This window comes from Trifolium pratense, linkage group LG5 (genome assembly GCF_020283565.1).
Source record: "Trifolium pratense cultivar HEN17-A07 linkage group LG5, ARS_RC_1.1, whole genome shotgun sequence".
Classification (NCBI taxonomy): Eukaryota; Viridiplantae; Streptophyta; class Magnoliopsida; order Fabales; family Fabaceae; genus Trifolium; species Trifolium pratense.
In genome coordinates this window covers 56,282,788-56,307,452 of record NC_060063.1, presented here as the reverse complement: position 1 = coordinate 56,307,452, position 24,665 = coordinate 56,282,788, and the positions used below count along the sequence as shown (strand labels likewise).

The following is a 24,665-nucleotide window of genomic DNA, read 5'->3' as shown; positions in this document are numbered from 1 at the left end:
TTAAGAAAAAGTATAACAATCATGTTTGTAAAAAGAATAAAGTTATATTCCATTTTTTCAACTAAGACATATATTCCATATTGTTAAGTGGAGCTTGTAATATTCATCATCAAAAAGCAAATGCTTAGAAACAACGCATGCATTTTAAAATTGAGAAACTAAAACTATAAGAACAGGTGAAGACTTTGGTTAATTTTATACAAAGCATTTGCAGTTGAGTAAGCACCAAGCAACTGTTATTAGTACTTTTTTATTTTTATTTTGCATAACTGTTGCCAACAAAATATTGTATGTTGCAATGTTTCTTGGTTTGAATTTGGCTTGAAATATTATAATTCAAATATATTTTGAAATACACCAATCATTCTCTTTGTTTTTTCTATGATTCTTCCCTACTCTTTGGCTTGATCATGTTAAAAAAAATAAATAAGGTTGTTCAAATTGTTCCCTTGTTGCATCACAACCCCACCCCCGCCCGTTAACCTGTTCCGTCCCGTAAGCTTTGGGTTGGGCCTGTCCTGAACCCGAAAAAAGACGGACAGGAAATGGGGACAAGACATGAACAAGCTGAAGTAGGGACTCAATATTTGGTTGACCCTTGATAATATAGAGCCTATTTGGACCGACTTATTTGAACTTACTAATTGACATGAGTACTTGAGTCTGTCTGAGAGAGCTTATGAAAACAACTTATGATATGTCCATAAACTGTTTTCAGCTTATAATTTATAAGAAAAAAATGACTTTATTTTATCTTTTGACGATTTATCTTTGAAACTGTTTTAGGCTGAACCAAGATGAGCCATGGTAGACACAATCATGAGTCTAGTGACAGAAATCTGTTTTCAAATGGCTATCCAGTAGGTGGATCCTATTCCTATCCTCCTCAAGGAGGCTATTATCCACCACAAGCTGCATATCCACCTCAAGGAGGTTACTACCCTCCACAACAGTATCCACCTTCTGGTTATCCTCAGTCAGGATATAATCAACCAGCTTATCCTGTATCACATGGCTATCCATCTGCATATCCTTCAGGTACACTTCATCATCCCAATTTTCGCAAACTCGACATGTCTAAAGATATCCTATATTCAGGATATCTTTAGGCATGTCGAGTTTGCAAAATTCCTGTTTTTAAAGGTTTGTACATGAAATAGTCAAAACAACGACGTGATAGTTTTGTAATTAACAGTTAAAATTAGAAACGTAAATAGAAAATGTGATGTCAACACCACCACCAACTACATAGCTTTTACACGACTAATATAATGTTTAATTCATTGTGAGAATCACGGCTACACACCGAAAATTTTGTAGAAAGCTACACTTTGGAGCTTCAACAAAATCACCGATTTTTCCAAATTGACCGCTCATCCAAACATATACTAAGTTTTGTTGGCTACATTAATCTATCAACGTTATTAGGTTTCAAAATCTGTGTTGTCAAATAACGGCTATAGCATAGCGGTAATTTTAACAAATCACTAATGTTCTACAATACACAACTTAGTACAAAGTGTTGTCAAATAGTAGCTAAAAGCCTGAAACAGTATTGTAGCACTTTAATTAGCATAGCAAAATTTGAACAAACCTATACTTTGTGCGATCCGCGTTCGACAACATTGATCAATAATGTAATTATAGCTAAACCACTAAATCAATGTTTTTGTGGATGTTTTCTTTCTTCTAATGCTTCTTGCATAAGTTACATACTCATGTCATACTTGATATTACATCTTTGTTTTACAAATTAGACTCTTCTGATATAGAATGATTCAAATGTACTGATTTATTGTTGTTATAAAGGACATGGTGGTGGTATAGGAGGATTGTTTGCAGGAGCTGCGCCTGGATATGGTTCTCACCGTCTGTCACATGGACATGGAGGTTATAATCATGGTTATGGACATGGAAAGTTTAAGCATGGAAAGTTTGGCAAGCACGGAAAATTCGGCAAGCGATGGAAGTGATGCAGTGGCGAATATATTAAATATGCAACTTTGAGCATGATCATAATAACTACTGAATTTTCAGATGAATAATGTATGCTAATTGTTATTAGCAAGATACTAAGTTTCAATTGGATGTTTTTTGTTTATTTAGCACTATTACTATCTTGTGCCAATGTGTGTGGATGTTGTATGTATGTATGTATGTATATGAAAGCCCTCAACTTAGGGCCTGTTTGGATACATTTCTTGTTTGCAATTTGCAAATGCCACAATTGATTTCAAGAAGTTTGTAGAATCATATCCTGGGAGCTTGCAGATAGTTTCAATTTTGGTGAGTCTTTCTTGATACATAGACGAAATGACAAGTTATTGAAAACTCATACACACAAAGTAGAGGGACAAAGGTTCCAACCCCGGTCATGGTGTCCGACCTAACAATTTCGACAACATTTTTATTTATTTTTATTACAAAGAAAGCTTAACGCTCGGAGGAAGAAAAAGGCTACAACAAAACGAGGGGCATAAATCGTCAACATTCCAGCCGCTAACAACTACATTATTGTTCCTTAAATGTTTTACTTTTAAAGGGCTATTATTTATAGTTAAATTATTTCGCCAAAGACATGAAATGTCAAGATTTGTTGCATGTGCCACGTGGTTAGCGTGTGTTAAAGGAGTACCAAATGAGTTTTAAGAACGATATCTAGGGTTCAAACCTCAAACCCTAAAAACTAACATAATCATTAACTTACTAAGATTCACCCAAACTACAACCCTCATTTCTTTTTTTCTTTTTCTTTTTTTGAGAAAATATAAACGAAACAAAAAACTTATTTAACCCTTATATTAAATAATAAATATATATATGTATAGTTTTTTGGTACATAATAAGGTGAGGAATTGAAGTGAAAGAGATTTATGAATGGGTTTTTGGTGTGGTTGGCGTATGTTACAGATACATAGTCACAACAAGTTAATGTTACCACTCTTTCGTCCTCTTTCTTCTTCTTCTTCTTCTTCTTCTTCTTCTTCTTCTTCTTCTCAAGCAGTAGTAACAGTACAAGACCAACAGCAACTACAAAAGCCACAACTGCGAAGCTCACAACTCGTGGCATTAGAATATGCTGACCTCAACCTCTCTTACAACTTGGTTCGTTTTCTAATTACCATTGCAACTCTAAGTATAATGAATTTATGTGTGTGTGTGTTTTTTAACTATATTATGTTCCATGTCCAATTTCAGGATCTGGGTCATGTCAGAATCAGGCAACATGTCAACCCTCTCAGTTCTTCTTTCTCTGTATGTTTATTTACTATACCAATTCAAATGTTTCCGCATTTCATATTTTTTTTCTTTCATATTCATTATAGGAGGGGTCTTTGTACTGTAGTTATCTCTAGTGCTAAAAAGTCATGTTTTGGATTCAGGAGGTCGAGTGAGTTTAGCTCAGTAGGTAGGGGTCGAACCTCAAACACTCTACTTATTCACCTTAAATGTGAAATTCTAGCCACTAGGCTACCAGACCAAAAAATGTGTCTTGGATTCAGGATGTCTGGGTTTGAGCATCGCTAGTGTGTTTGGAGGGAGGTAAGGTAACTTTCTGAGCACTAAGGCCTTCCCTGCCTTGGATTGAGGCATCATCCCCTCACCCTAAATTTTTTTCCATAAAAAATTAAGTGAGTGCTTAGTCTTATACCGACTTTGAATGAATTAAATGTTGGATATATAAGAGAGATGATCCATGTATCTGATGCCTTAAAGTTTTGGGTGAAAATGTGTGTCTCCCTCTCTTGTTGGTCATGGACTATTTGTCCGTTGTAACTCTCGTGCTCCCCGTACTTCCCAACACTTTGCATTAATATTTGACTGTGATACTGAAATATAGTTTGATAACTACAACATGTTTTGTCATTTTACACTGACATATTTAATCATATTTCAACATTTTGTCCCACACCAATTTTAAGAATGATATATATTGATAAGGAAAACCAGGCATAATAGGCATTTAATTCGGTGAAATTCTTCTGTCTTTCATTATTTCAAAGGGTCTTTTTGCTTTTTTTCTTGATAGGCTCCTGCGCAAGTACCAGACTGGAACCAGGTCTTTGCAGACCCTGCATTGCCACTCATGGTGGATATTGGATGTGGTAATCTGAATTTCATTGATAAATTTATTTTGTTTTACACATTTGACCTTGGTTGTTAAATGTTAGTATGTATGTCTGTTATTGATTGACTTGGATATCATGTTTGTGAAAGTTGATTATTTACATTTTTTTTTTTTGACAATGATTATTTACATGTTTATTATACGATATTTAGTACAAAGTGTTTTCAATAGCAGCTATTGGGGCGCATAGCGCTGTAGCATCGTAGAAATTAAACAAACTGCTATTTTCCACAATCCGCAATTGAGAACATTAAGTAGCTCTAGGACAACCAAATAACCATTTCACTACCTGATAAACAGCACACTTACTTCTTCCACCATATCTGTTGTTGAACATAATGTCAGGAAGCGGCAGGTTTCTTATGTGGCTTGCAAAAAGAACACCTAAAGTGAGAAATTATTTGGGATTGGAAATACGGCAAAGGGTAAGGAACAATTTTCTTTTTGTCGCTTTTTGTTTTGAACGCCCTTGTGGTTGTGGATTACTCCTTCCCACAGTAAGTTTTGATTTCTTATGTTTGTATGGCACAATCAGCTTCGAATAGAAGGATATCGTCCCATCTGATTATGTATACTTCCATTCATGTGCAGATGGTCAAGCGTGCTGAGGAATGGGTAAAAGATCTGGCTCTGGATAACATGTACTATCAATCCTAAAACTTTATTTTGTTGGCAAACTAAAACATCTCAGCAAATTATTTTTAACAATGCTGCAATAATGACCAATTTTTTTACACTAAATTGCAGACATTTCTTGTTTGCAAATGCCCCGATTTCTTTCAAGCAGTTGGTAGAATCATATCCTGGACCCCTGCAGTTAGTTTCAATTTTGGTGAGTCTTTCTAAATGATGTCGCCCAGCATGTGCAGTGTCCAGATTTGTCCCGCATAGTTAGTGTGGTTGATGAGCTAAGTGGCACCATAAAAACTAACGTAACGGCTATTTTACTAACATTTGTCTATCCAAAATATGCATGCAGTGTCCAGATCCTCATTTCAAGCAAAAACATCGTAAAAGAAGAGTTTTGCAGAAGCCTTTGGTTGGTGCTATTGTAGATAATTTAACTCCCGGTGGACAGGTATATTTTCTGCATGCTCTAATACACTTGTACTTCTCCTTTGATCGTTCGTTATGGCAATTCAAATTTATCCGTGAACACAATTCTTAAGGGGAATTAACAAGATATGCTGATTTGTAGAACAGTTATCATAAAGGTTGTGTCCCTTTTAGACGAAATTTATGGAAACTTACAGCAATGTTGAGGGTCGGTCTTTTTTCTCGTTTTGTTCTTAACTCATCATTATGGTTCTGAATTGCTCTTTTAATGATATTTCATGACTGCGAAAAGACTTAAAAAGAGTTGTTTTCTTTCAAGAAAGGGAACTTCGGAAGAGAATAAAGTAACAGTATCGTGTTTTTGGCCGTGTTTATGACAGGTGTTTGTGCAGTCTGATGTGCTTGAAGTGGCACTTGACATGAAAAACCAGTTTGATGAAGTTGATGAACTTCGACACATAGATGGTTCGAACGCTGCTATATTGTGTGACAGTGAAGGATGGTTATTAAGCAACCCTATGGGGATTAGGACTGAGAGAGAGATTCATGCAGAATATGAAGGAGCGAAAATCTATCGAAGATTGTACGAGAAGAAGCCGATGTGATACTCGGTTCACACACATATAAAAACAACAAAATTTAAAATTTGTAGGTGTTATTGAGAAGTTAGATGAAAGAGTTTATGGAAAAGATTATAGATTATTATTATGTTTTTCTTTTTATTGTTTTGCACATGTCTTTCATAGTGATTATATTATGATGATTCACTCCTATGAAGCTCTTTCACATAATCCAATAAAAAAACTTATCTCAGAAAAATAAGTCTCTCATATTACTATGACCATTTCTGTCCTGACCAGTGACTACTTTAACTATTTTATGAATTAAATTTTTCTATCATATCAATTCTAATTCATATCTTCCACTCACTCTCTATATGTTAAATGGGAATAAATCTCTACAGAAAGAAGAAAAAAATGGTTACAAGATGTTTTTTTGCTAAAGAATATATACTTAGAAGATAGATGTATCACTACCAATAAGATAAGATATCATATTTTATAATGAAAAAATAGTGAAGACCACAAAAATCAATTTTTTAATTAGTATATTTTAAAAACTTATTGAAATTTTTCTTAACAAAAATAAATATAATTGTAGAAATTTAGTCAAAACACTGCATAATTTTCCTCACACCCCATCCAAAACGGCAGGTGAAATCCATAAAATTATTAACCAGATTTGGTATTTAGGTGAGCTTCAACCAACTAACCCATTGATGTATGCTTTTCTTGATACAAATAATAACTAGAAGTAAAGGTTCAACTCAACCGAAAATGCTGATATTGTTAGGCTGATAGTCTGATACATTTACTTGACTTAAAATCTCATCTCGCAACTGTGTGAATGAATTTCAAAGGGTGTTTTTCACTTTATTTACAGATGAAAACAAATTACCAAAGAATTACGAAAAATAGATGTGTGAAATTTTATCACATATATGATATTTTGTTTTTTTTTTTTTTTAAAGATATCCTTACCAAAGTGGAATATAATAGTTTAAGTTCTCAATTTAAGAAAAATATATATCAATCATGTTTGTAAAAAGAATAAAGATATATTCCATTTTATTTTTTTTGACTAAGTAAGAGATATATTCCATTCCATATTGTTAAAATATTAAGTGGAGCTTGTAATAATCATCATCAAAAAGAAAATGCGTAGAAACAACGTATTCTTTTTCAAAATTGAGAAACAAAAACTATAAGAATAGGTGAGTTTCATCACCTTTAGATGGTTCTATAAAAAGCATTTGCAATTGAGTAAGCACCAAGCAACCAAGCAATAGTTATTAGCATTTTTTTTTTTTGTATATTGCAATGTTTCTTGGTTTGAATTTAGCTTGAAATGTTATAATTCTTCTACCTTTCTTGGTAAATTTCAATATCTTTTTGCATCATGATTAACTTGGTTCTCCATGGTTTTGGATTCCACTAATCAATAATCAATATGATCTTTGTTTAATCTATGATTCTTCCTATAATTTCCCTTTTGCTTGATCATGAAAAATGAAACATGGGTTTGTTCAAATTGTTCCCCTACTGCATCCTTTGATTGATAATGATTGTGGTGATGAAATAGGAATCGACTTATTTTGAGCTTATCCACTAGTATAGGCACTTACGAGCTTATGGAAACAGCCTTTGACATGTCTATAAATTGTTCTTAGCTTATTTTCATAACCTCTCTAGGATAGTTTATTAAAACTTATATGAAAATAATTTAACTATATTTTATCATTTGTTACAGAAATAGCTTATACATAATCAGGATGAGCAATGGTAGAAACAAGTATGATCAAGAGTCTAGTGAGAGAGGTTTGTTTTCACATATAACAGGCTATCCAACACCACCACCACCATATCCTCCACCACCTGCTTCATATTCCTATCCACCAACAGCCTATCCACCACCTACATATCCGCCGCAAGGAGGATATCCACCTTCATCGGGTTATTATCCGCCACAGTATCCACCACCACATGCAGCAGGAGGGTATCCACCTTCTGGTTATTCTCATTCTGGATATCATCATCATCAACCATCTTATCATGCCCCACATGGCTATCCATCTGCATATTCTCCAGGTACACTTGATCATGCTAATTTGTTATCATAATAAACATACGAGCATGCATATAAACTTAAGATTTACGATATAGTCATGGGCGGATCTACAGCCCGGGCACTTGCCCAGGCTGTGGTAAAAAAAATTGGGATTTTAGCGATTAGTTTAGGGTAAAAATGAGATTTTTAGAGGTTAGTTTAGCGCAAAACTGTGATTTTTCAGTGCAAAACTGAGATTTTTGTTTAAAACTGAGATTTGTCCGAACTTTATAAATTTTCTGGCTCCGTCACTGGATATAGTGGTTTATATTATATGATCATGTATGAATTTTCATATAGATTATGTTATATTATGCACAATATATACTGATTTATTGTGGTTATAAAGGGCATGGGGGTGGTTTAGGAGGATTGTTCGCAGGTGCGGCGGCTGCTTATGGTGCTCACCGTCTATCACATGGACATGGAGGATATCATCATGGTTATGGTTATGGACATGGGAAGTATAAACATGGAAAATTTGGCAAGCGTTGGAAGCATGGTAGGTTTGGTTTTGGCAAGTTTAAGCATGGAAAATTTGGTAAGAGATGGAAGTGATGCAGGGTACGTACAATATATTTAAATTAATATGCAACTTTGAGCATGATCATGAATGCTGAAATTTTAGATGAATAATGTAAACTAATTGCTATTAGCAATATACTTAGTTTCAATTGGATGTTTGCATTGCAATGAACAATTTTTTTCATTTGGCATCACTATATATTGTGCAAATTTGTGTGAGATGTTGTATGTATTTATATGAAGCGCTCAATTTTCTTTAGGGTCCGTTTGAGTTAGACAGTTTCTCAATTATATCTTATTTGAGCTTATTATGAAAATGAGTTATGACATGTTGATATGCCGTTTTCAGCTTATGTTTATAAGTTCTCTAGTATAACTTATGAAAACTTAAAAAATACAAAAATAGTTTGATTTTATTTTTAACTTTTGTTACAAAAATAGTTTATGCGTTGTACACTTGTATGATACGCACTTAAGCTATAAGCACTTTATTAAGTTGTTATAAAAATCCTGATTACCAGAGTAAAAAATGTTGAATTTTCACGCATTAATCGATCTCGACCATTGATTTAAGATCGGTCGGCTTATATTACACTTTAATTTTTTTGTTGAAAACGTGTAATTATAAAATGAGATGATATGATATAGTTATTCTATCTTATCTCTTATCATGACCATCAAACATGCTCAATAAGATTGAAACCTCATTGCTTCATTCCATTACAAGATTAATTAGGTTGGTTGATTGATTTATGTCAATAAGATTGATTTGGTGGTGAGAAATTTAGAGTATGCATGAGATGATGATTCATAGTTTGAAACCTCATTGCTTCATTTCGCATGAGAAAAAAAGGTTTAACTTGGTTCAAAATATAAAATATATTTGATACAAATATTGCAATTGCAAAGTTAACATGATTTGAGTTTTATTTTCAAGCTACTATTGTAAATATGTTTTATTTGATAAACTTGTTTTTGTAAGAAAGTCCTAAATTCTTTTGAAATTTCATGATAATAAAACAAACACAATGTTGAATAAAAAGTAACCAAAATACATAAAAATACAAAGTTTTATTCAAAAGACAAGACTAAAACAAGGTACCAAATATAATATAATATATAATAAAATACATAGACATCATATTCTATTCTTCAAATTCTGCATTTTTTCTTTGGGCCTTCCTCCTCATCACTGTCTTCTGATTCATCTTGTTCAATAATAATTCCTTTTCCCTTTTCACCATCTTCAACACCTTCCTTTTGCTTGGATGCATTACTACACACAAAATTTTAATATAAAGTGTTTATTAAAAATAAATAGAAAATAAAATGAATATAATCAACAAAAAAAATATAGTAGTAACAAAACATAATAAATTTTTTTTTATAATTGACTATAAAAAAAATATAAGAATGTACCTTGATTCTCCTTTTTCACGAATAGTTGAAATACCACTCATATCTCCGGCAGGCTATATAAGATTGATAAAATTTAAATTAGATTTGAAAATAATGATAGATCTTGAAATTTGCAATTCCATTTTTATTTTTTATTTATGTGTAATTATTTTAAATATATATAAAAAATTATGATTAAAAGATAACAAAATATCATTACCCTTTCATTTGCATGATCCTTAAAAAATGCCAAAAGTTGATTGGCAATTTGTAATTCTCTCAAAGTTGAAGATATTGTGTTAACCAAATCCAACTCATATCTAAGCAGTCCCCTTTGTGGATAAAATCTCCAAACACTGCCTTCAAAGAGAATTGAATCAGCAGCAGCTTGTCTTTCATTTGGCTCAACTGATCTCATAATTCTCAATATGTGACTTAATCCAAAAAGCTTAATGGCTTTCTGAAAATCTTCATTCCTATTGGCTGGAAAATATTGGCCAAATTCACAATCAGGAGGGCATCTTCTACTCATTTTTCTGCATAAAATACATCTAGGCATTGTTTATATTTGGATGAATATGTGTCTATGCACACACATTTATATATAAATTTGAGTCTACATAATCCAATCTTGTTTCCATACAAGACATGCAAATATATATGGAAAGTACATAATTTTTTTTCTTCAAGTAGCCTGGTGGAAAGTACATGCAAATATATGCGATTATTTTTCAGATTCATTGAATAACTGATATAATATAGTCCAAATACATCATTTATTCAATGAATATAAAAAATGAACTTTTACTTATAATTAAAGTCATAGAAAGTAATTGGATAAAGAGATATAAAGAGACATATAAAAATGATACTATTGACAAGAAAGATACTTATCCTATCATTAATGATAAGAAACAAACATATCATTAATAAATTTTATTATTATAAATACATAAATTTTTGTACAATAAAAAATAAACTTTAAAATTTATAAGCATAATCAAAGTTTTGATTAAATAGCTGTAAATTTTATATCTATATAAATTTTGTGTGTTTGGGCATTAACTAATATTAATATATTAATATAATAATTAATGGTTAAATTTGTGTAATCTATCGTTTATAATTAAATAAATATAATGAGTCTATGTGAGTTTAGTTCAGTTGGTAGGAACATCGCATATATTATGTAGGAGCCGGTCGAGTCCCGGACACTCCACTTCACTTTTTCACCTTTAAAATGAAATTTCTAGCTACTACTAGACCAAAATAAAAAAAAATAAATATAATGAAGTACTGAGAAATTATAAATCTGTCATGACTAAATGTTGATATTTCTCGGTTGCTTTAAACCAAGACATTAGACTCAAGTGAGCTCCTCCTAAGATGGATTGTTCGGGAGAACCCGAATGTCTTCCCCTAAAACCAGAGGACTAATGCTACTAGACCAAAATAAAATAAAATAAATATGTAAACAAAAAAAAATTAATAATGAAGTACAGATAAATTATAAATCTCCCATGGCTAAATGCCAATATTTCACGGTTACTTTAAACCAACACATTAGACTCAAATTGTTAATAAGTTCTTCCCCTAAAATCAGAGGATTAATGCAAAAAAAATGCTGATTTTTCTTTTTACTCAATTATAAAGATATCTAAAATAATAAAGCGAATTGGTCAAACAAAAAAAAGCAAAAACTATCCTTTTTTTTTACTAAAAAGCAAAAACTATCCTTGAAAATTTTAGAAGTGCACAAAATTATAAATCTCTCATGATTAAATGTTAATTTTTTTTCCCTCAATTATAAAGATTTCTAAAATAATAAAGCGAATTGATAAATAAAATAAAGCGCTGCTTAAAAAAAAAAATACTTTTTTATTAGGCCAACATACTTTTTTTTTAAGTCTAAGCATGATCAAATAGATCTAAACATTTCTATTAGGCCAACATACTTATTTTTTTTTTGTTAAACTTGGTATCCGGTTCTAGAATCAACTAATTCAAGGAGACCAATCTAACTGTTCACTTGTGGACCTCATTTAAAGCCAGAGTTTTTTTTCTCGGTATGAACTTAGCCCACCAAAATTGGTACCGGGAGATGAAACCTTGAGAGAATCATACTTTAAGGACTCAAACCAATACCACTAGACCAACCCAAATGGGTTGAAGGCGAACATACTAATGTTGAATAACTATCAACATCGATCCAATTTTAAGGTTATTTTGTATCACCCACTTAGGTTGTTTGTATTTTTCATTATATTGGGTCAGATTTCATGTCGCAACAGTTTCATGTACTTTTTTTTGTTTAATCTAATCAACTTAGAGTGCGGTAAATCCTTCTAATATTTTATTTGCTTAAAAAACAAAGGCATAAATGCATCAACAATCTAAACTTTCAACTTAATTATAAAGCAAAAATATACTTCGATCATCACCATAATAAAATTTCAAAGTCGTAAACTTGTATCAAACTAAGTAAATTATCTCACCTAAATAAAAAAATATATATTCTTAAAGTTGTTAAAAATTAAAATCATCCAAAAAAAAAGTTTTTAATAAATTGTTGTCGAAGAAGTTTCATTTTTCATAAGTGACAATAAAAAGACATCGGAAACGTTGTATATATTTTGGGTTTAGTAAATGGAAACACTCCATTTTGGAGTTGGACTTCAAAAGTAGGGTCTAAATTTAAAAATAGGATAAAAATGCAAAATCGTATAAATTTATTTGAATTTACCGTAGTCACGAATTAATCCCCATTAAAACGGTTTCAAAACTGAATTTACCAAATTTCAAATCTTCAAGCAAATTAATTCATTTTTTACCGAAGAACGTAGGTTTATACGTTTCTATGTACTAATAAGTGAATTCGATAACATTGATCTCACTTTTAGATCGACCTGAATATTTAAGACAAAGTAGTATATTTTAGAATTTGTATTGAATCTAATGTTATAATATGCTTAAATTAATAACTTGTTTTATAAAAGAAATTCTAAATTCTTTTGACATTTCATGATAATGAAATAGACATAACATCAAAACACAAATTATCAAAATACATAAAAATACAGTTTTTATATGAAATACACAAGCCCAAACAAGTTGATAATTAAACATAATGACAATACCATCTAATACATCAAAATACAAAGTTTTCATTCAAGATAAACTTAATGATAATACCATATAATAACAAGAATGAATATCATATTATTCTACTCTTCATCACTACTGGACATTACTTCATCTTCATAAACAATGATAATTCCTTTTCCTTTGTCATCAACAGGTGCCTTTCCCTTGCTGTGTACAAAAAATTAATATGAAGTGTTTATTAAAATTAAATAGAAAATAAAATTAATATATTGAAAAAACATAATAAGTATATATTTTAATAATTGACTACTAAAAATAAATAAATTATACCTTGATTCTCCTTTTTCATGAATAGATGGCATATTCTCCTTTCTGTATTGTTCCACGATGTCCATATCACTCACGTGTCCAGTAGGCTAATTAAGATTGATTGAATTCAAATTAAAAATCGAGAAGAATGATAGATTTTAAGATTTAACTATAAGATCTATTCTCTTAAAAATCAGAGAATCAATACAGAAAAAAAATTGATTTTGAATTATATCGTCAAATAAGTAATTCAAACCATTAATGAATTAATTCAACACTTAAATACTTCAATATGTTCATTTATTTATCAACAATTTTTTTTTTGACAAAATTTATTTATCAACAATTAGAGATCAATAAATTTAACAATGCTATAAAGATAGCATTGATCATTTAAAAGATAACAAAATATCTTACCCTTTCAACCAAGCTTAGCATTTGTGTGCTACAAATACCAAGTTGATTTGCATGTTCCCTACAAAATTCCAAAGGTGTGTCAGAAACTTGTAGTCCTCTCATAGAGGAAATTGTTTGGTGAAGCTGATCATGACCAAGGGAGTTATTTTGGCACAAAGGACATGTATTATTCTGGTCCATTTGTCTCTAAATTTTGAATATATGTGTCCATGCACATACACACATATTTATAATTGAAAAAGCTATAAACATATGGAAATTACATTATTCATAAGCCATATATATAAATTAATAAAAACAAAACATATTTTAATCCCAAAAAAGGTAATTGAAACCGTTTTTGAGATACTTTGCCATATATATAATAAATTACTTCATAGGAAAAAAAGTTAGTAATAGATTTTGATCTAATAAAAAAAATTAGTAACTTCTTTAAGCTAAAAAAAAAAAGTTAATTTAAAACTTTTTGGAGATTCTTTGTTGTTTTTTTTATCATTATACAAGTACGAAGTTTTTGGTGCCGTTAATGGTGATTAAATTGTTGAGAAACTTATTGAGTACACAAGATAAATTTTCTTTTCCAACACAAGATAAAACTTTTTGGAAATATTTTGCTTTATTTTATTTTGGTACGTAAAAGATACTTTGCTTTATCTGATATAATAAGTTTTACTCGAAGGGTTTATCTGATAATATATATAAGTGAATGCATGCATTTAGTAAAAAGTTAAAGTCCTTAAAATATTAGTAACAATTTTTGTTTCTTTTTTACCATGTTGGTTATTTTTCAATGTTCCTCTTCTTTAGCTACTTCCCTCTTGACCTTTGTTTGATGATGATTCTTCTTTCTCTTAGATCTTTCGAAAGCTTTTGCAGTTTCTTTTCTTCCGATCAATTTTGGTTAAAAAAACTCATGTCCTTCGATCCGTTCTACACAAATCAATTAAGTTATTAAATTAATATATAATATTACTTCCGATCCTTAATATAAGAAATAGTCTCTTCTTCCAGCAACCCTTTTAACTCTACCAATTTTTTAGATATATGGAGAGATTGATGTATCTAGTCTATGAAATGGTCTAGATACATCAATCTTTTAATGTATCTAAAAAATGAACTTTTTCTTATATATTAAGAACTAGAGAGAGTGATATATAATTATACATACATATTAAAATATTTAAAGGACTAAAATTAAATAACTTTTTTAGAAAAATCGGATCATAAGGTGATAATTGTCTCCAATCACTTATGAATATAAATATTTTTATATTATCTCTCATAGAACTTTTAATAATTTTAAAATAAAAAGTTAGTTATATGAGTGAGTGAAAATACAGATAACATGACTATACAATTAAGTTTTTCTAACAAATGGAAAATTCAGTTTTAGTAGCATTGCTGCTGGATTGGTGGAAACTATCCCATAAGTTTTTTTTTGTCGACGTAAGTCAGTTATTCTCTATACGTAATTGCGAGATTAATTTTTCGAGTCTTGTGAAATTTAAATGAGTGACAAGCTCTACCTAAGAGGTTTTAAGTTTTAACACTGCTGCTTGTATGAACCATAGATCAAACTGAAGACCTTTGTTAAGCTAGAAGATCTTAGAATTGGAAGTCGGTCTAATTAACTTAACCCTATAAACTTGACTTGGAAGGTGAAGATGATCTTTACTTTATAAACATATATTCAGACCAACTCGCAACTGATATGAGACTTCTTAACATTATTGTATAAGAGACGAGTTAAATAATGTAATGTGGACATTTGACCCAGACTCACGCTAGGCATGAGGGTGGATAGATAGGGTTAAATTGATATCATGAAAATGGTTGGCCAAGAAGCAAAAATCTTCGTTTATTTTATGAATTGCATAACTAGGTAGTGCGCTAAGGGTCGTTTTTTGGTAAGTATACTTAATGTAAGAATGAACTTGCGACCGTAAGGAATGAAGAATGAACTGACTGTTAATACGAACATCTTAACGTACCAACAATCCCCTGCAGCAACACACAACAAGCCAAAAAGGCTTTTCGAGCCAAACAAACTAACACCGCTGCAACCAGATCCATGAGAACTCGCGACAACGACAAAATTATGAACTTTTAACAGACAACAGGAGTAGAACAACACTGGGGTCCGATTAGAAAAACCCCAACCCTCTAAGTAAATGTGTCCAACACTTGGGTCAGATTAGAACAATACGGTGCTACTATTTCATTTGTCCAACATAAAAATAGTTTGTTTTGCATGTATTTTATAAAATAAAAATCTAATAACAATACTTGTGCTTATATTTTAAGGTCGATCATATGGTGACAAATTATTAGACTAATCTTATATTATGTACCTAGTATAAGTTAAAAAAAAATATTTATGTACAAATTAACTTTTAATATTATATTAGATTAAATTAAATGTAATAAAACGTATTGATCAAATAATTAAAAGTACATTTGTACATGATATTATGTGATGTCTTGGTTAAAGGTACACTTAAGTCATTAAATTTGATCTAATAATAAAAAATTTAAATAATATATTAGAGATTCTGAGTTCAAACATCAACTTCATTATAAATCAAGAAAGTTATACACTTTAATTTAATCTTGAGGTCCATGAGAAGTAGGAAGAATCCAAGACTTCATTTTTTTTTTGGTACATGATACAAACTTATTTTATCATATTTTGATTATTAAAATATGGATTACGCTAACCAGTGTTTTCGGGATACTAGTTAAAGATATCAAAAGGAGTGATTTTTGCATTGAAAAAAACATTTTTTATACTTATAAAAAGTAAATTACACAATTTCAATATATTCATATTTTTTTTTAGCTCCTTAACCAGTGTCCTTGCCCCAAGAGCACCAGGTAGCATTTTCCTTAAAATATTTGGTTGAAGTATGAAGAAAAAAGAATAGAAAAGAAAAAGATGAGGAAAGGGATGAGGTAATGCACATGTGAGTGATAGTGATTTCTAACTTCATTTCTTACACTCTCTATTGGTTACAGCTGTATTCACGACATTCTTCTTCCTTCCTATCTTACTTACTCAACTTTTTTTTATTTCTTTCAATTTCTTCCTTCTTTCTTTTTGTTCGGTGTAATCTATCATCCTCACACAATTGTAAAGATTAATTTCTCGAGTTTTATATAATTTAAATAAGCTATCGATTTTTTTAAGAGTTTCAACGATGTTGTTTGTCTAACTCAAGAATCAAACCCAAAATTTTAATTAAATTAGAAGAAATTCGTGTCATTTTTGCCAAACAATTCTTCCTTTTTTCTTTTTTTTTTATTCCAACTACTAATTATTTCAGTTCCCTATATTCTTAATTCAGATAATGTTTTCTATATTCATAGCTACTGCCAGTATATTATAGTTCTATGTTCATACACAACTTCTATATAAGGCGGTGCATTTTTTCCTTTTTCCTAATCAAGAGACAGCTGTTTTCTTTATATTTTTTTCAAAGTTTGGATTATCAACAAATTATATAGTAAAATTTAAATGGAATTTTTTAAGACATGTTGTAATTAAAAAAAAAATTGAATCAAATTTATTTATTTTTTTTACTAAATAACGAAACTTCGCATATATACGTGTCGATCTTTGGAAAAGAGCTAGATTTTTTTTTGAAGAAGCTAAATTAACCCACCCAAATTGGCGCCGGAGAGAATCGAACCTCAGACCTCAAGAGGAGCACACTTCCAGGTCTCAAGCCAATACCAATGCACCAACCCAAGTGGGTGAAAAGAGCTAGACATTAATTATCCCTTTAAATAAATTAAAGCATGACAATAATTTGAAAAAAGTTTGATAGTAGATGTATAGTAGTAGTAATTTGGGAAGGAAGGAGTATGTATTTAGTCCAATCTTTTTCTAAGTTTTATGTATATTTGAAACAAGAGTTTTTTAATAAATAATTAAGAGTATAAAAAATAATATTAAATATTTTATTGATATCATATAATAACTTATAATTTAAGATGTTTTCAAAAAAAAAACTTATAATTTAAGACAAATTTTCTCATCAACATAAATACTTTCTTTGGACACAATTATAAGCAAAAAATTACTTTTTAGATTTATTAAAAAAGTAATATATTTGGTTTATATTATTGACCAGATACATTACTTTTTCAATAAATCTAAAAAGTAATTTTTTGCTTATAATTATGTCCGGAAGAAGTAATACTTTGAGATGGAGAAAATATTTTTCTTTTCTTGGTGATCAATTGGACTATTTATTTGTAATCCCCACTAACATACTCATATTAATTATACCTAATTTTCATGTGACATTAATGAAATTTTGTCGAAACATGATTAATAGTACTCGGTCCCTCGACGCTTCATACAAAGATATATGTACAATAAAGGGAGTATATATGTTTTGGAAAATGCTAAATAGTGTCCGGGCACCGGTTAAGAATATTAATATGAAAATTTTATTTTGTAAATTGTGCATTTAATATTTTAATGATGTAAAAGTTATTCTCTCATCATTAACTTTATCATTTATTTCATTTTTAGTATGCTTAACTAAAGTTTCGGAGCACTGTTTATGTTTTTTATATAAACATGAACGTGAATAAATAAATACTCCATACATAAAAACAATATTAACAAGGTGTAGGACCAGGGGCGGACCTGTTCAAGGCATGGTGTGGCTATAGCCACACCAGCCCAAGCTCATATTTTTTTTTAAAAATAAATAAATTATTTTATAAATTATTTCAAATTATTCTTTATACATATTCATACAAATATTAATGTAAATATCAGTTTAGAGTTTATTATTGATGATTGTAAGTCTCTCATACACATTAGTTTAAGTATTAGTGAAAATATATGTAGTATATTTGGTAAAATTAGCAATTGAACTATCATATAATGACATAAAAAATATATGTTTAATTAATATTTAATTTTTTCAAGTAAAATAATATAGGTAAAATTGGAATAAAAATTAATAAGTTTTAAGCTAATTGATAAGCTAGTATAATTTTGGATTCTATATATTTTGGTTCAAGGTAGTATTTTGCGAAGCATCAAACAATAATGATATGCATGAATTTTTCGAATATAAATTTTGTGGTTTTTTGGATATAGTTTGTTGGTTTCGTTTTTTGAATAGAAATTCTCTGGTTTGTTTATTTGTTGTTGCTCTTTTTTTGGATATAGATGTTCTATTAGTAGTAATCTCATATATTGTTTGTTGTTTAACTAAGCTATCAAAATAATTTTTTTTTCCATTAGTGCCTAAACTTTTTAGCCCCACTAGTAATTTATGTCTAGGTCCGCCCCTGTGTAGGACACTTGTTAAAAAAGACACGGAAAAAAAATAAATGATAAATTTTATATAAAACAAATTAAAGTGAGGTGTCCAACTCACTTGTATTGTTGTTCTTAAATTTAATGTAGATGATCATCCAATTGCCCCCTCGTGACCCAACAGTGGTGCCAGAGCTGATGGTTCGACGAAAGGTTCGACCGACTTCTTGTATCGAAAGGTGGTGGTTAGATGGCATGTCCCGTTGAGCTACCACAACGACGGTGCAAGTGTAGTGTGCTGAAAAAAGTTTCCGTTTGAGGGGGAGCATAGAGAATTGAAGGACTCACACTTGAGGAGAAGATTCTTGTGGTAAGTATGACTTAAGTCCAACATTACTAAGAAAAGTGAAGGTTGAACACTTTATAAGTAAAAAGACCCATTAACCCAACACTTTAAAGTTTTGGGTTAAGGTATGATGTCTAACTCACTTTTTCTTAACTTTTTGAAAAAAATAAATAATTTAGTTATAAATACAGGCAAAATGTTTGTATTTCTCAATAAGTTTTTAGGATCGGCTTTGTTAGGATAAATGTCTGATTCTCATCTTGTCTAACGTTTAATTTCTAGATTTTCATGAAAGTTTATATAGTTAATTTACTTTTTAAAAAGGTAAATTTTTTCTTATATATAAGATTGAAGGAAGAATACATTAAAAAAATATCTTTAAAATTATAATAATAAAGTAAAAAAATGAAGAGAATTCTAAGTGATATTTACATTTTGTTTATGATAATAATGTTAGGTAATTCTTCATTCACCATTTAAAAGTCAACATCTCTCACTTTGATAACAATGAATATACATTTCATTATTTTTTTATTTTATTTTTGTCTAGTACATTTCATTAATTTAATATTCAAAAAATAGTAACTTAATGTGGGTTGGATAGTATATAGTACAAAATATACCCAATGATATGTCATAGAAATAACAATGAAAAAAAAATCATACAGAAAAAAGACTCTAACTTCAGTTCAACCTCTAATAATATATTGTAAGATTAGTAGTGCCTTTAAATCAGTCTTCCTCCTCCAGCTAGATACCAAATTTTAAAAACTAACATGTGTAATATCGCACATATTAAAACTACTAAATTTTTTATTTTTTATATTAAAAAGTTACTGTATATTTAATATTAATATAAAATGCATAAATTTTAATACAAATTTAATTATTTTAAATATTTTAAAATGTGCAAATTTGTATACGATAAAAAATCTTTTAAAAATAGACAAATGCTAACGAGTGTCTATGAGACACTCTTTAAGACCTTAAATATTAAAATTTTATGGAAATGCGTAAAATCAACGCATTGAAAATTGTAGTATTTAATTTTTTTAAATGAAATACTTAAAGAGTGTTCGAATGTTCCAGGAACACTCGTTGGCGAGACACTTAAAAATAAGGCAAATGCTAAATAGTGCCCCCGGGGCACTCTTTAAGCCCTTAAATAGTAAGTTTTTTATAGAATTTTTATCAGAATGCGTAAAGCCAACGCATTGAAAATTGTAGTGTTTAACTTTTTGAATAAAAAGTTTCTTTAAATAAAATGTTTAAAGAGTGCCCCGTGGGCACTCGTTAGCAAGACCCTAAAAATAAACAATGAGAAAAGAAAACAAAGAAGGCTTCTTTTACTTTACCTCGTTGGGATCTGTTTGTGAAAAATAATGAAGTAATCATAATTAATCAATTAAATAGTATATATTATATTATATGTTCTCTCTCTCTCTCTCCCTCTCTCTCTCTCTCCTACATAACAATAACAACCAGACAGAGAGACAGACAGACAGAAGAATAAAGAGAGATAATTAGCGCAAACATCTCTCACTCATTTTTCGGTAATTCTTCTTCTCCTTCTTATCTCTCTGCACTCTCAACTCAATTACTACTTCTTCATATCTCTTTTACTTTAACTATCATCCCAACCCAACAACTATTTCTTACTCATTCCATCTTTTGGAATCATATACTGCTAAAAAGGTCAGATTTTTTATTTGGGTTTTCTCTCTTTCATCTTAAAAATCCATTCTTTTTTCTGGGTTTTTACTCTTTTTCTTATACATGTATATGTATGTATCTATGTATGTATATGTTTGTGGTACATTATATGAAAACTAGGTGAGTTGTATTTAGTATTTACATTTTGCTGCTACACTTTATTATTATTATTATTATTATTTTTGTATGACTTTGACTTTTGTTTTTTTATGTTCCTACTTTGTTCTTCACTTGTTGGTTTTGTCAGATACTATTTATGGATTGGATTGTTAAGACTTAAGACACATTTTTCACTTGATCCTCTATCATCATCAGAATTGACTGTTTCTGAAATAGTTTATCTTCATTCCAAAATTGCTTGGATTTTGTGGTACTTGATTTGTTTCAATATTGATTATTTCTTTTTTAAATTATGTTGGCTTAATTTCTTAATTTGTAGGGTACTTGAGTTTGTTGTGGTTGGTTGAATTTCTAGAGTTTGTACTTGTTATAGTTTTTGTCTCATCATATAGTTCAATTGTGAGCTTCATCTTGATAGGAAAGAGCTACTAATCCCTAAAAATTTAGGTTATGTTTGATTGAAGAGAGAGCTGTTGGGAGTTTGAGTGTCATTACTATTGCTATATCACTCATAAGTGATTATGTATAAGCTATTTTTTATATAATAAAAAAATAAAATAAAGTCAAACTGTTTTCATATAAGCTATAAGTTGTTTTTATAAGTTATCACAAAGAGTTTATGGAAGGACATGTCATAAGCTGTTTACACAAGCTCTTCCAAACAGTTTCAGAAGTGTTTACATCATCAGTAGATAAATTCAAATAAGTCGATCCAAACAGGTTCAATTAGATTGGACTTGATTAGTCTAAGGTAAAAACTCTTCAAAGTTTATATCAAATGTTACCGAACTGAAAGGTTTAGTTGACTTTGTCATTTGGCTATTCAGTTGAAAAGGATTTACTTAGAATTAGAAACATGTGATAGAGGTATTAGATAAAATGGAGGGTGGATTTTAACTTTTCCACAAATTTGAGCTAACCCAGTCAAATATTTGACTCTCTCTTTCTTCTACCAAATTTTGCCTCACTCTTAAGTTGATGTTGTTTCATCTATTTTCTTTGATAGTTGAGAAAACCTATGTGACTGGTGAATTGAATAGATTTCTCGCACACGCAATTTTTCTTCTTTATAAACCGACTTACATACTAACATATTTCTATAAGAAATAACCTTTAATCAATAGAGTAACACACTTGATACATTTATCCAATCGAAAATGGCACACTTGATACCAAACTTGCTAAGTTCAATATCACGTTTGGTATGTAACCGAAACACGCTATTAAAAATCACAAGTTATGATTTTTTTTTCCCCTGAAATTCTCTAATATAATGAGTTACTTATATAACAAGACAATAAACAATTGCAGTCACTTTTCCATTTTTCCCGTTGGAGTTCTCTCCACATTTATGAATGCTTTATGTAGACAATCTCTGCCTGTACTCATCTTTGTATTTCATATATACTGAGATATCAGATGATACTTTAACAAGAGTTGTTTTCTTGACATGTTATTGCAATCTTGGTGACCAATTCGTCAAGAATTTGAACTTTGTTACCCCTATTTTGTGTAATTAAGTTAAATTCTAAAACAAGGCAAAGTGAGTCTTTTCTATTTGCCAAGCCTCAAACCTGAGGACTTTACTCAAATTAAGCCATTTATATTGTATACTCTTGTTGTGTAAGCAGTAATGTTTTTTAATACCAACCAAACAAGTATGCTTTACTTTATTTTATTCATGATAAAATTATCATTTCTCTCTTATATTTTACAGGGCATCCGAGTTTTGCAAAAATAATATCATATACTACAATGAGGGGACAATTGTGACAATTATATGGATCCACAGACCTTTATTAGGTTGTCGATAGGCTCTCTGGGTTTGAGAAATACTGGATCTGAACTGAGCACTGAAACATCCGGAATTCAAAGACTCTCTTCATCTTATGTGTGTGAGATACGGCTTCGAGGTTTTCCTGTTCAAACATCATCAGTCCCCTTAATAACGTCTGCAGAAGTTATACGCGATACACAAAACATTGCGTCTAGCTTTTACCTTGAGGAATCAGATTTAAAAGCATTGTTAGCTCCCGGTTGTTTCTATAATCCTCATGCTTGTTTGGAGATCGCCGTGTTTTCAGGGAAGAAGGGATCTCATTGTGGAGTCGGTGTCAAAAGGCAGCAAATTGGCGTTTTTAAAATGCAGGTTGGTCCTGAATGGTGTGAAGGAAAACCTTTGATTCTTTTCAATGGTTGGATAGGTATTGGCAAGAACAAACAGGAGAATGGAAAACCGGGTGCTGAGTTACATTTGAAAGTTAAACTAGATCCTGACCCTAGATATGTATTTCAATTCGATGATATAACGAGATTGAGTCCTCAGATAGTTCTGCTTCAAGGATCAAAGCAGCCAATCTTCAGTTGCAAGTTTAGTAAGGACAGGTGATATGAAATATTATACTTTCGATTATATTCATTGATATTAATATTAATACTTTATAGAAGTCATGAATTAATTCTTCGCAAATGATAACATGCATTCAGGTTTTAAAATCAAAGTCAGTAACATGTTTTTCTTTGCATTCGGAAGCATGGACAAAACACAACATTATGCCAAAATGTCTATAAAATGCACAATGTGTATCTAAAAGTTTGTTATTAACAAAATTTTGATAGTTATGAAATGACAGGGTTTCCCAGATTGATTCGTTGAGCACTTACTGGTCGGGTTCTCCCGACACTTCTGACTTAGAAACCGAGAGGAGAGAGAGAAAGGGGTGGAAGGTGAAGATACATGATCTATCCGGCTCAGCTGTAGCTGCAGCCTTCATAACAACTCCCTTTGTTCCATCTTCAGGTTGTGACTGGGTTGCAAGATCCAACCCAGGAGCTTGGTTGATTGTCCGTCCAGATGTTGGTGGTATATCCGAAAGCTGGCAGCCGTGGGGAAAGCTCGAAGCATGGCGAGAGCGCGGCATTAAAGACTCTATATGCTGCAAATTCCATCTTCTATCTGAACCTCAAGATGGAGCCAATCGTCTTATGTCTGAAATAAATATAAATGCCGAAAAGGGTGGCGAGTTTTTCATAGATACTGAAAAACACATGAGAACCATGGCTACTGCTGAAAGTCCAATCCCTAGTCCACAAAGTAGCGGAGACTTTGGCGCACTAAGTCCAGTTGTTGGAGGTTTTGTCATGAGCTGTAGAGTTCAAGGTGAAGGAAAGCGTAGTAAGCCGTTAGTACAGCTGGCATTGCGACATGTGACGTGCGTGGAGGATGCTGCCATCTTCATGGCACTTGCTGCAGCCGTTGACCTTAGTATCGAAGCGTGTAAACCTTTCCGAAGGAAGATCAGAAGAGGTTCTCGGAATTCTATTTGAAAAACAAAGCTAATGCTAATGGATATGTTTAAACAATATCATGATACATGAATGAATGTGAATGCTATATGCCTTTGCTTTTCATTGATGTAATATTTACAAAATTGTACAGCATAAGGTTCCACACATTGCTCTCTTGAGAATTCTTCAACTCATTAGCAATGTGATGTATTTGGCTATATGACAATGTAACTTTTGTACTATTAAGATACACAAAACAACCTCTTAAGCTAATGAACTTCTCTAAAATTAACCTCATTCAGAAAAGCTTC

At 30.8% G+C, this 24,665-nt stretch overlaps 5 protein-coding genes across 10 annotated transcripts; 4 read left to right on the top strand and 1 right to left on the bottom strand.

Annotated features, from left to right (window-relative positions):
* Nucleotides 1-89: 89 nt before the first annotated feature.
* On the top strand, nucleotides 90-2,240 carry LOC123885252 (glycine-rich protein A3-like). 3 transcript variants are annotated; one of them, XM_045934523.1, is made up of 3 exons: nucleotides 90-218; nucleotides 787-1,038; nucleotides 1,810-2,240. In XM_045934523.1, the coding sequence occupies exons 2-3, from the start codon at nucleotides 798-800 to the stop codon at nucleotides 1,971-1,973; spliced, it is 405 nt and encodes a 134-aa protein (XP_045790479.1). In that variant the 5' UTR covers nucleotides 90-218; nucleotides 787-797; the 3' UTR covers nucleotides 1,974-2,240. The 3 variants fall into 3 exon arrangements, with proteins under 3 accessions (XP_045790479.1, XP_045790480.1, XP_045790481.1); XM_045934524.1 differs by having other exon boundaries at nucleotides 195-213; XM_045934525.1 differs by having other exon boundaries at nucleotides 212-288.
* Nucleotides 2,241-2,823: 583 nt separating this feature from the next.
* Nucleotides 2,824-5,893, top strand: LOC123885251 (tRNA (guanine-N(7)-)-methyltransferase-like). The gene is made up of 8 exons (XM_045934522.1): nucleotides 2,824-3,105; nucleotides 3,199-3,255; nucleotides 4,031-4,106; nucleotides 4,475-4,554; nucleotides 4,721-4,770; nucleotides 4,877-4,961; nucleotides 5,109-5,207; nucleotides 5,566-5,893. The coding sequence occupies exons 1-8, from the start codon at nucleotides 2,878-2,880 to the stop codon at nucleotides 5,788-5,790; spliced, it is 900 nt and encodes a 299-aa protein (XP_045790478.1). The 5' UTR covers nucleotides 2,824-2,877; the 3' UTR covers nucleotides 5,791-5,893.
* Nucleotides 5,894-6,869: 976 nt separating this feature from the next.
* On the top strand, nucleotides 6,870-8,595 carry LOC123884778 (glycine-rich protein A3-like). Of its 3 annotated transcripts, none has more exons than XM_045933990.1 (3): nucleotides 6,870-7,008; nucleotides 7,496-7,833; nucleotides 8,202-8,595. In XM_045933990.1, the coding sequence occupies exons 2-3, from the start codon at nucleotides 7,518-7,520 to the stop codon at nucleotides 8,408-8,410; spliced, it is 525 nt and encodes a 174-aa protein (XP_045789946.1). In that variant the 5' UTR covers nucleotides 6,870-7,008; nucleotides 7,496-7,517; the 3' UTR covers nucleotides 8,411-8,595. The 3 variants fall into 3 exon arrangements, with proteins under 3 accessions (XP_045789946.1, XP_045789948.1, XP_045789947.1); XM_045933992.1 differs by having other exon boundaries at nucleotides 6,872-6,959; XM_045933991.1 differs by lacking the exon at nucleotides 6,870-7,008 and adding an exon at nucleotides 7,009-7,119.
* Nucleotides 8,596-9,529: 934 nt separating this feature from the next.
* LOC123886949 (LOB domain-containing protein 9-like) lies at nucleotides 9,530-10,307 on the bottom strand. The gene is made up of 3 exons (XM_045936214.1): nucleotides 9,996-10,307; nucleotides 9,797-9,849; nucleotides 9,530-9,653 (listed from the first exon to the last, which is right to left on the bottom strand). Exons 1-3 carry the CDS (start codon nucleotides 10,305-10,307, stop codon nucleotides 9,530-9,532), a joined length of 489 nt encoding a protein of 162 aa, XP_045792170.1.
* Nucleotides 10,308-20,684: 10,377 nt separating this feature from the next.
* Nucleotides 20,685-24,651, top strand: LOC123882957. Of its 2 annotated transcripts, none has more exons than XM_045931618.1 (3): nucleotides 20,685-20,786; nucleotides 22,784-23,451; nucleotides 23,700-24,651. In XM_045931618.1, exons 2-3 carry the CDS (start codon nucleotides 22,847-22,849, stop codon nucleotides 24,391-24,393), a joined length of 1,299 nt encoding a protein of 432 aa, XP_045787574.1. In that variant the 5' UTR covers nucleotides 20,685-20,786; nucleotides 22,784-22,846; the 3' UTR covers nucleotides 24,394-24,651. The 2 variants fall into 2 exon arrangements, with proteins under 2 accessions (XP_045787574.1, XP_045787576.1); XM_045931620.1 differs by having other exon boundaries at nucleotides 20,698-20,928.
* Nucleotides 24,652-24,665: the final 14 nt, after the last annotated feature.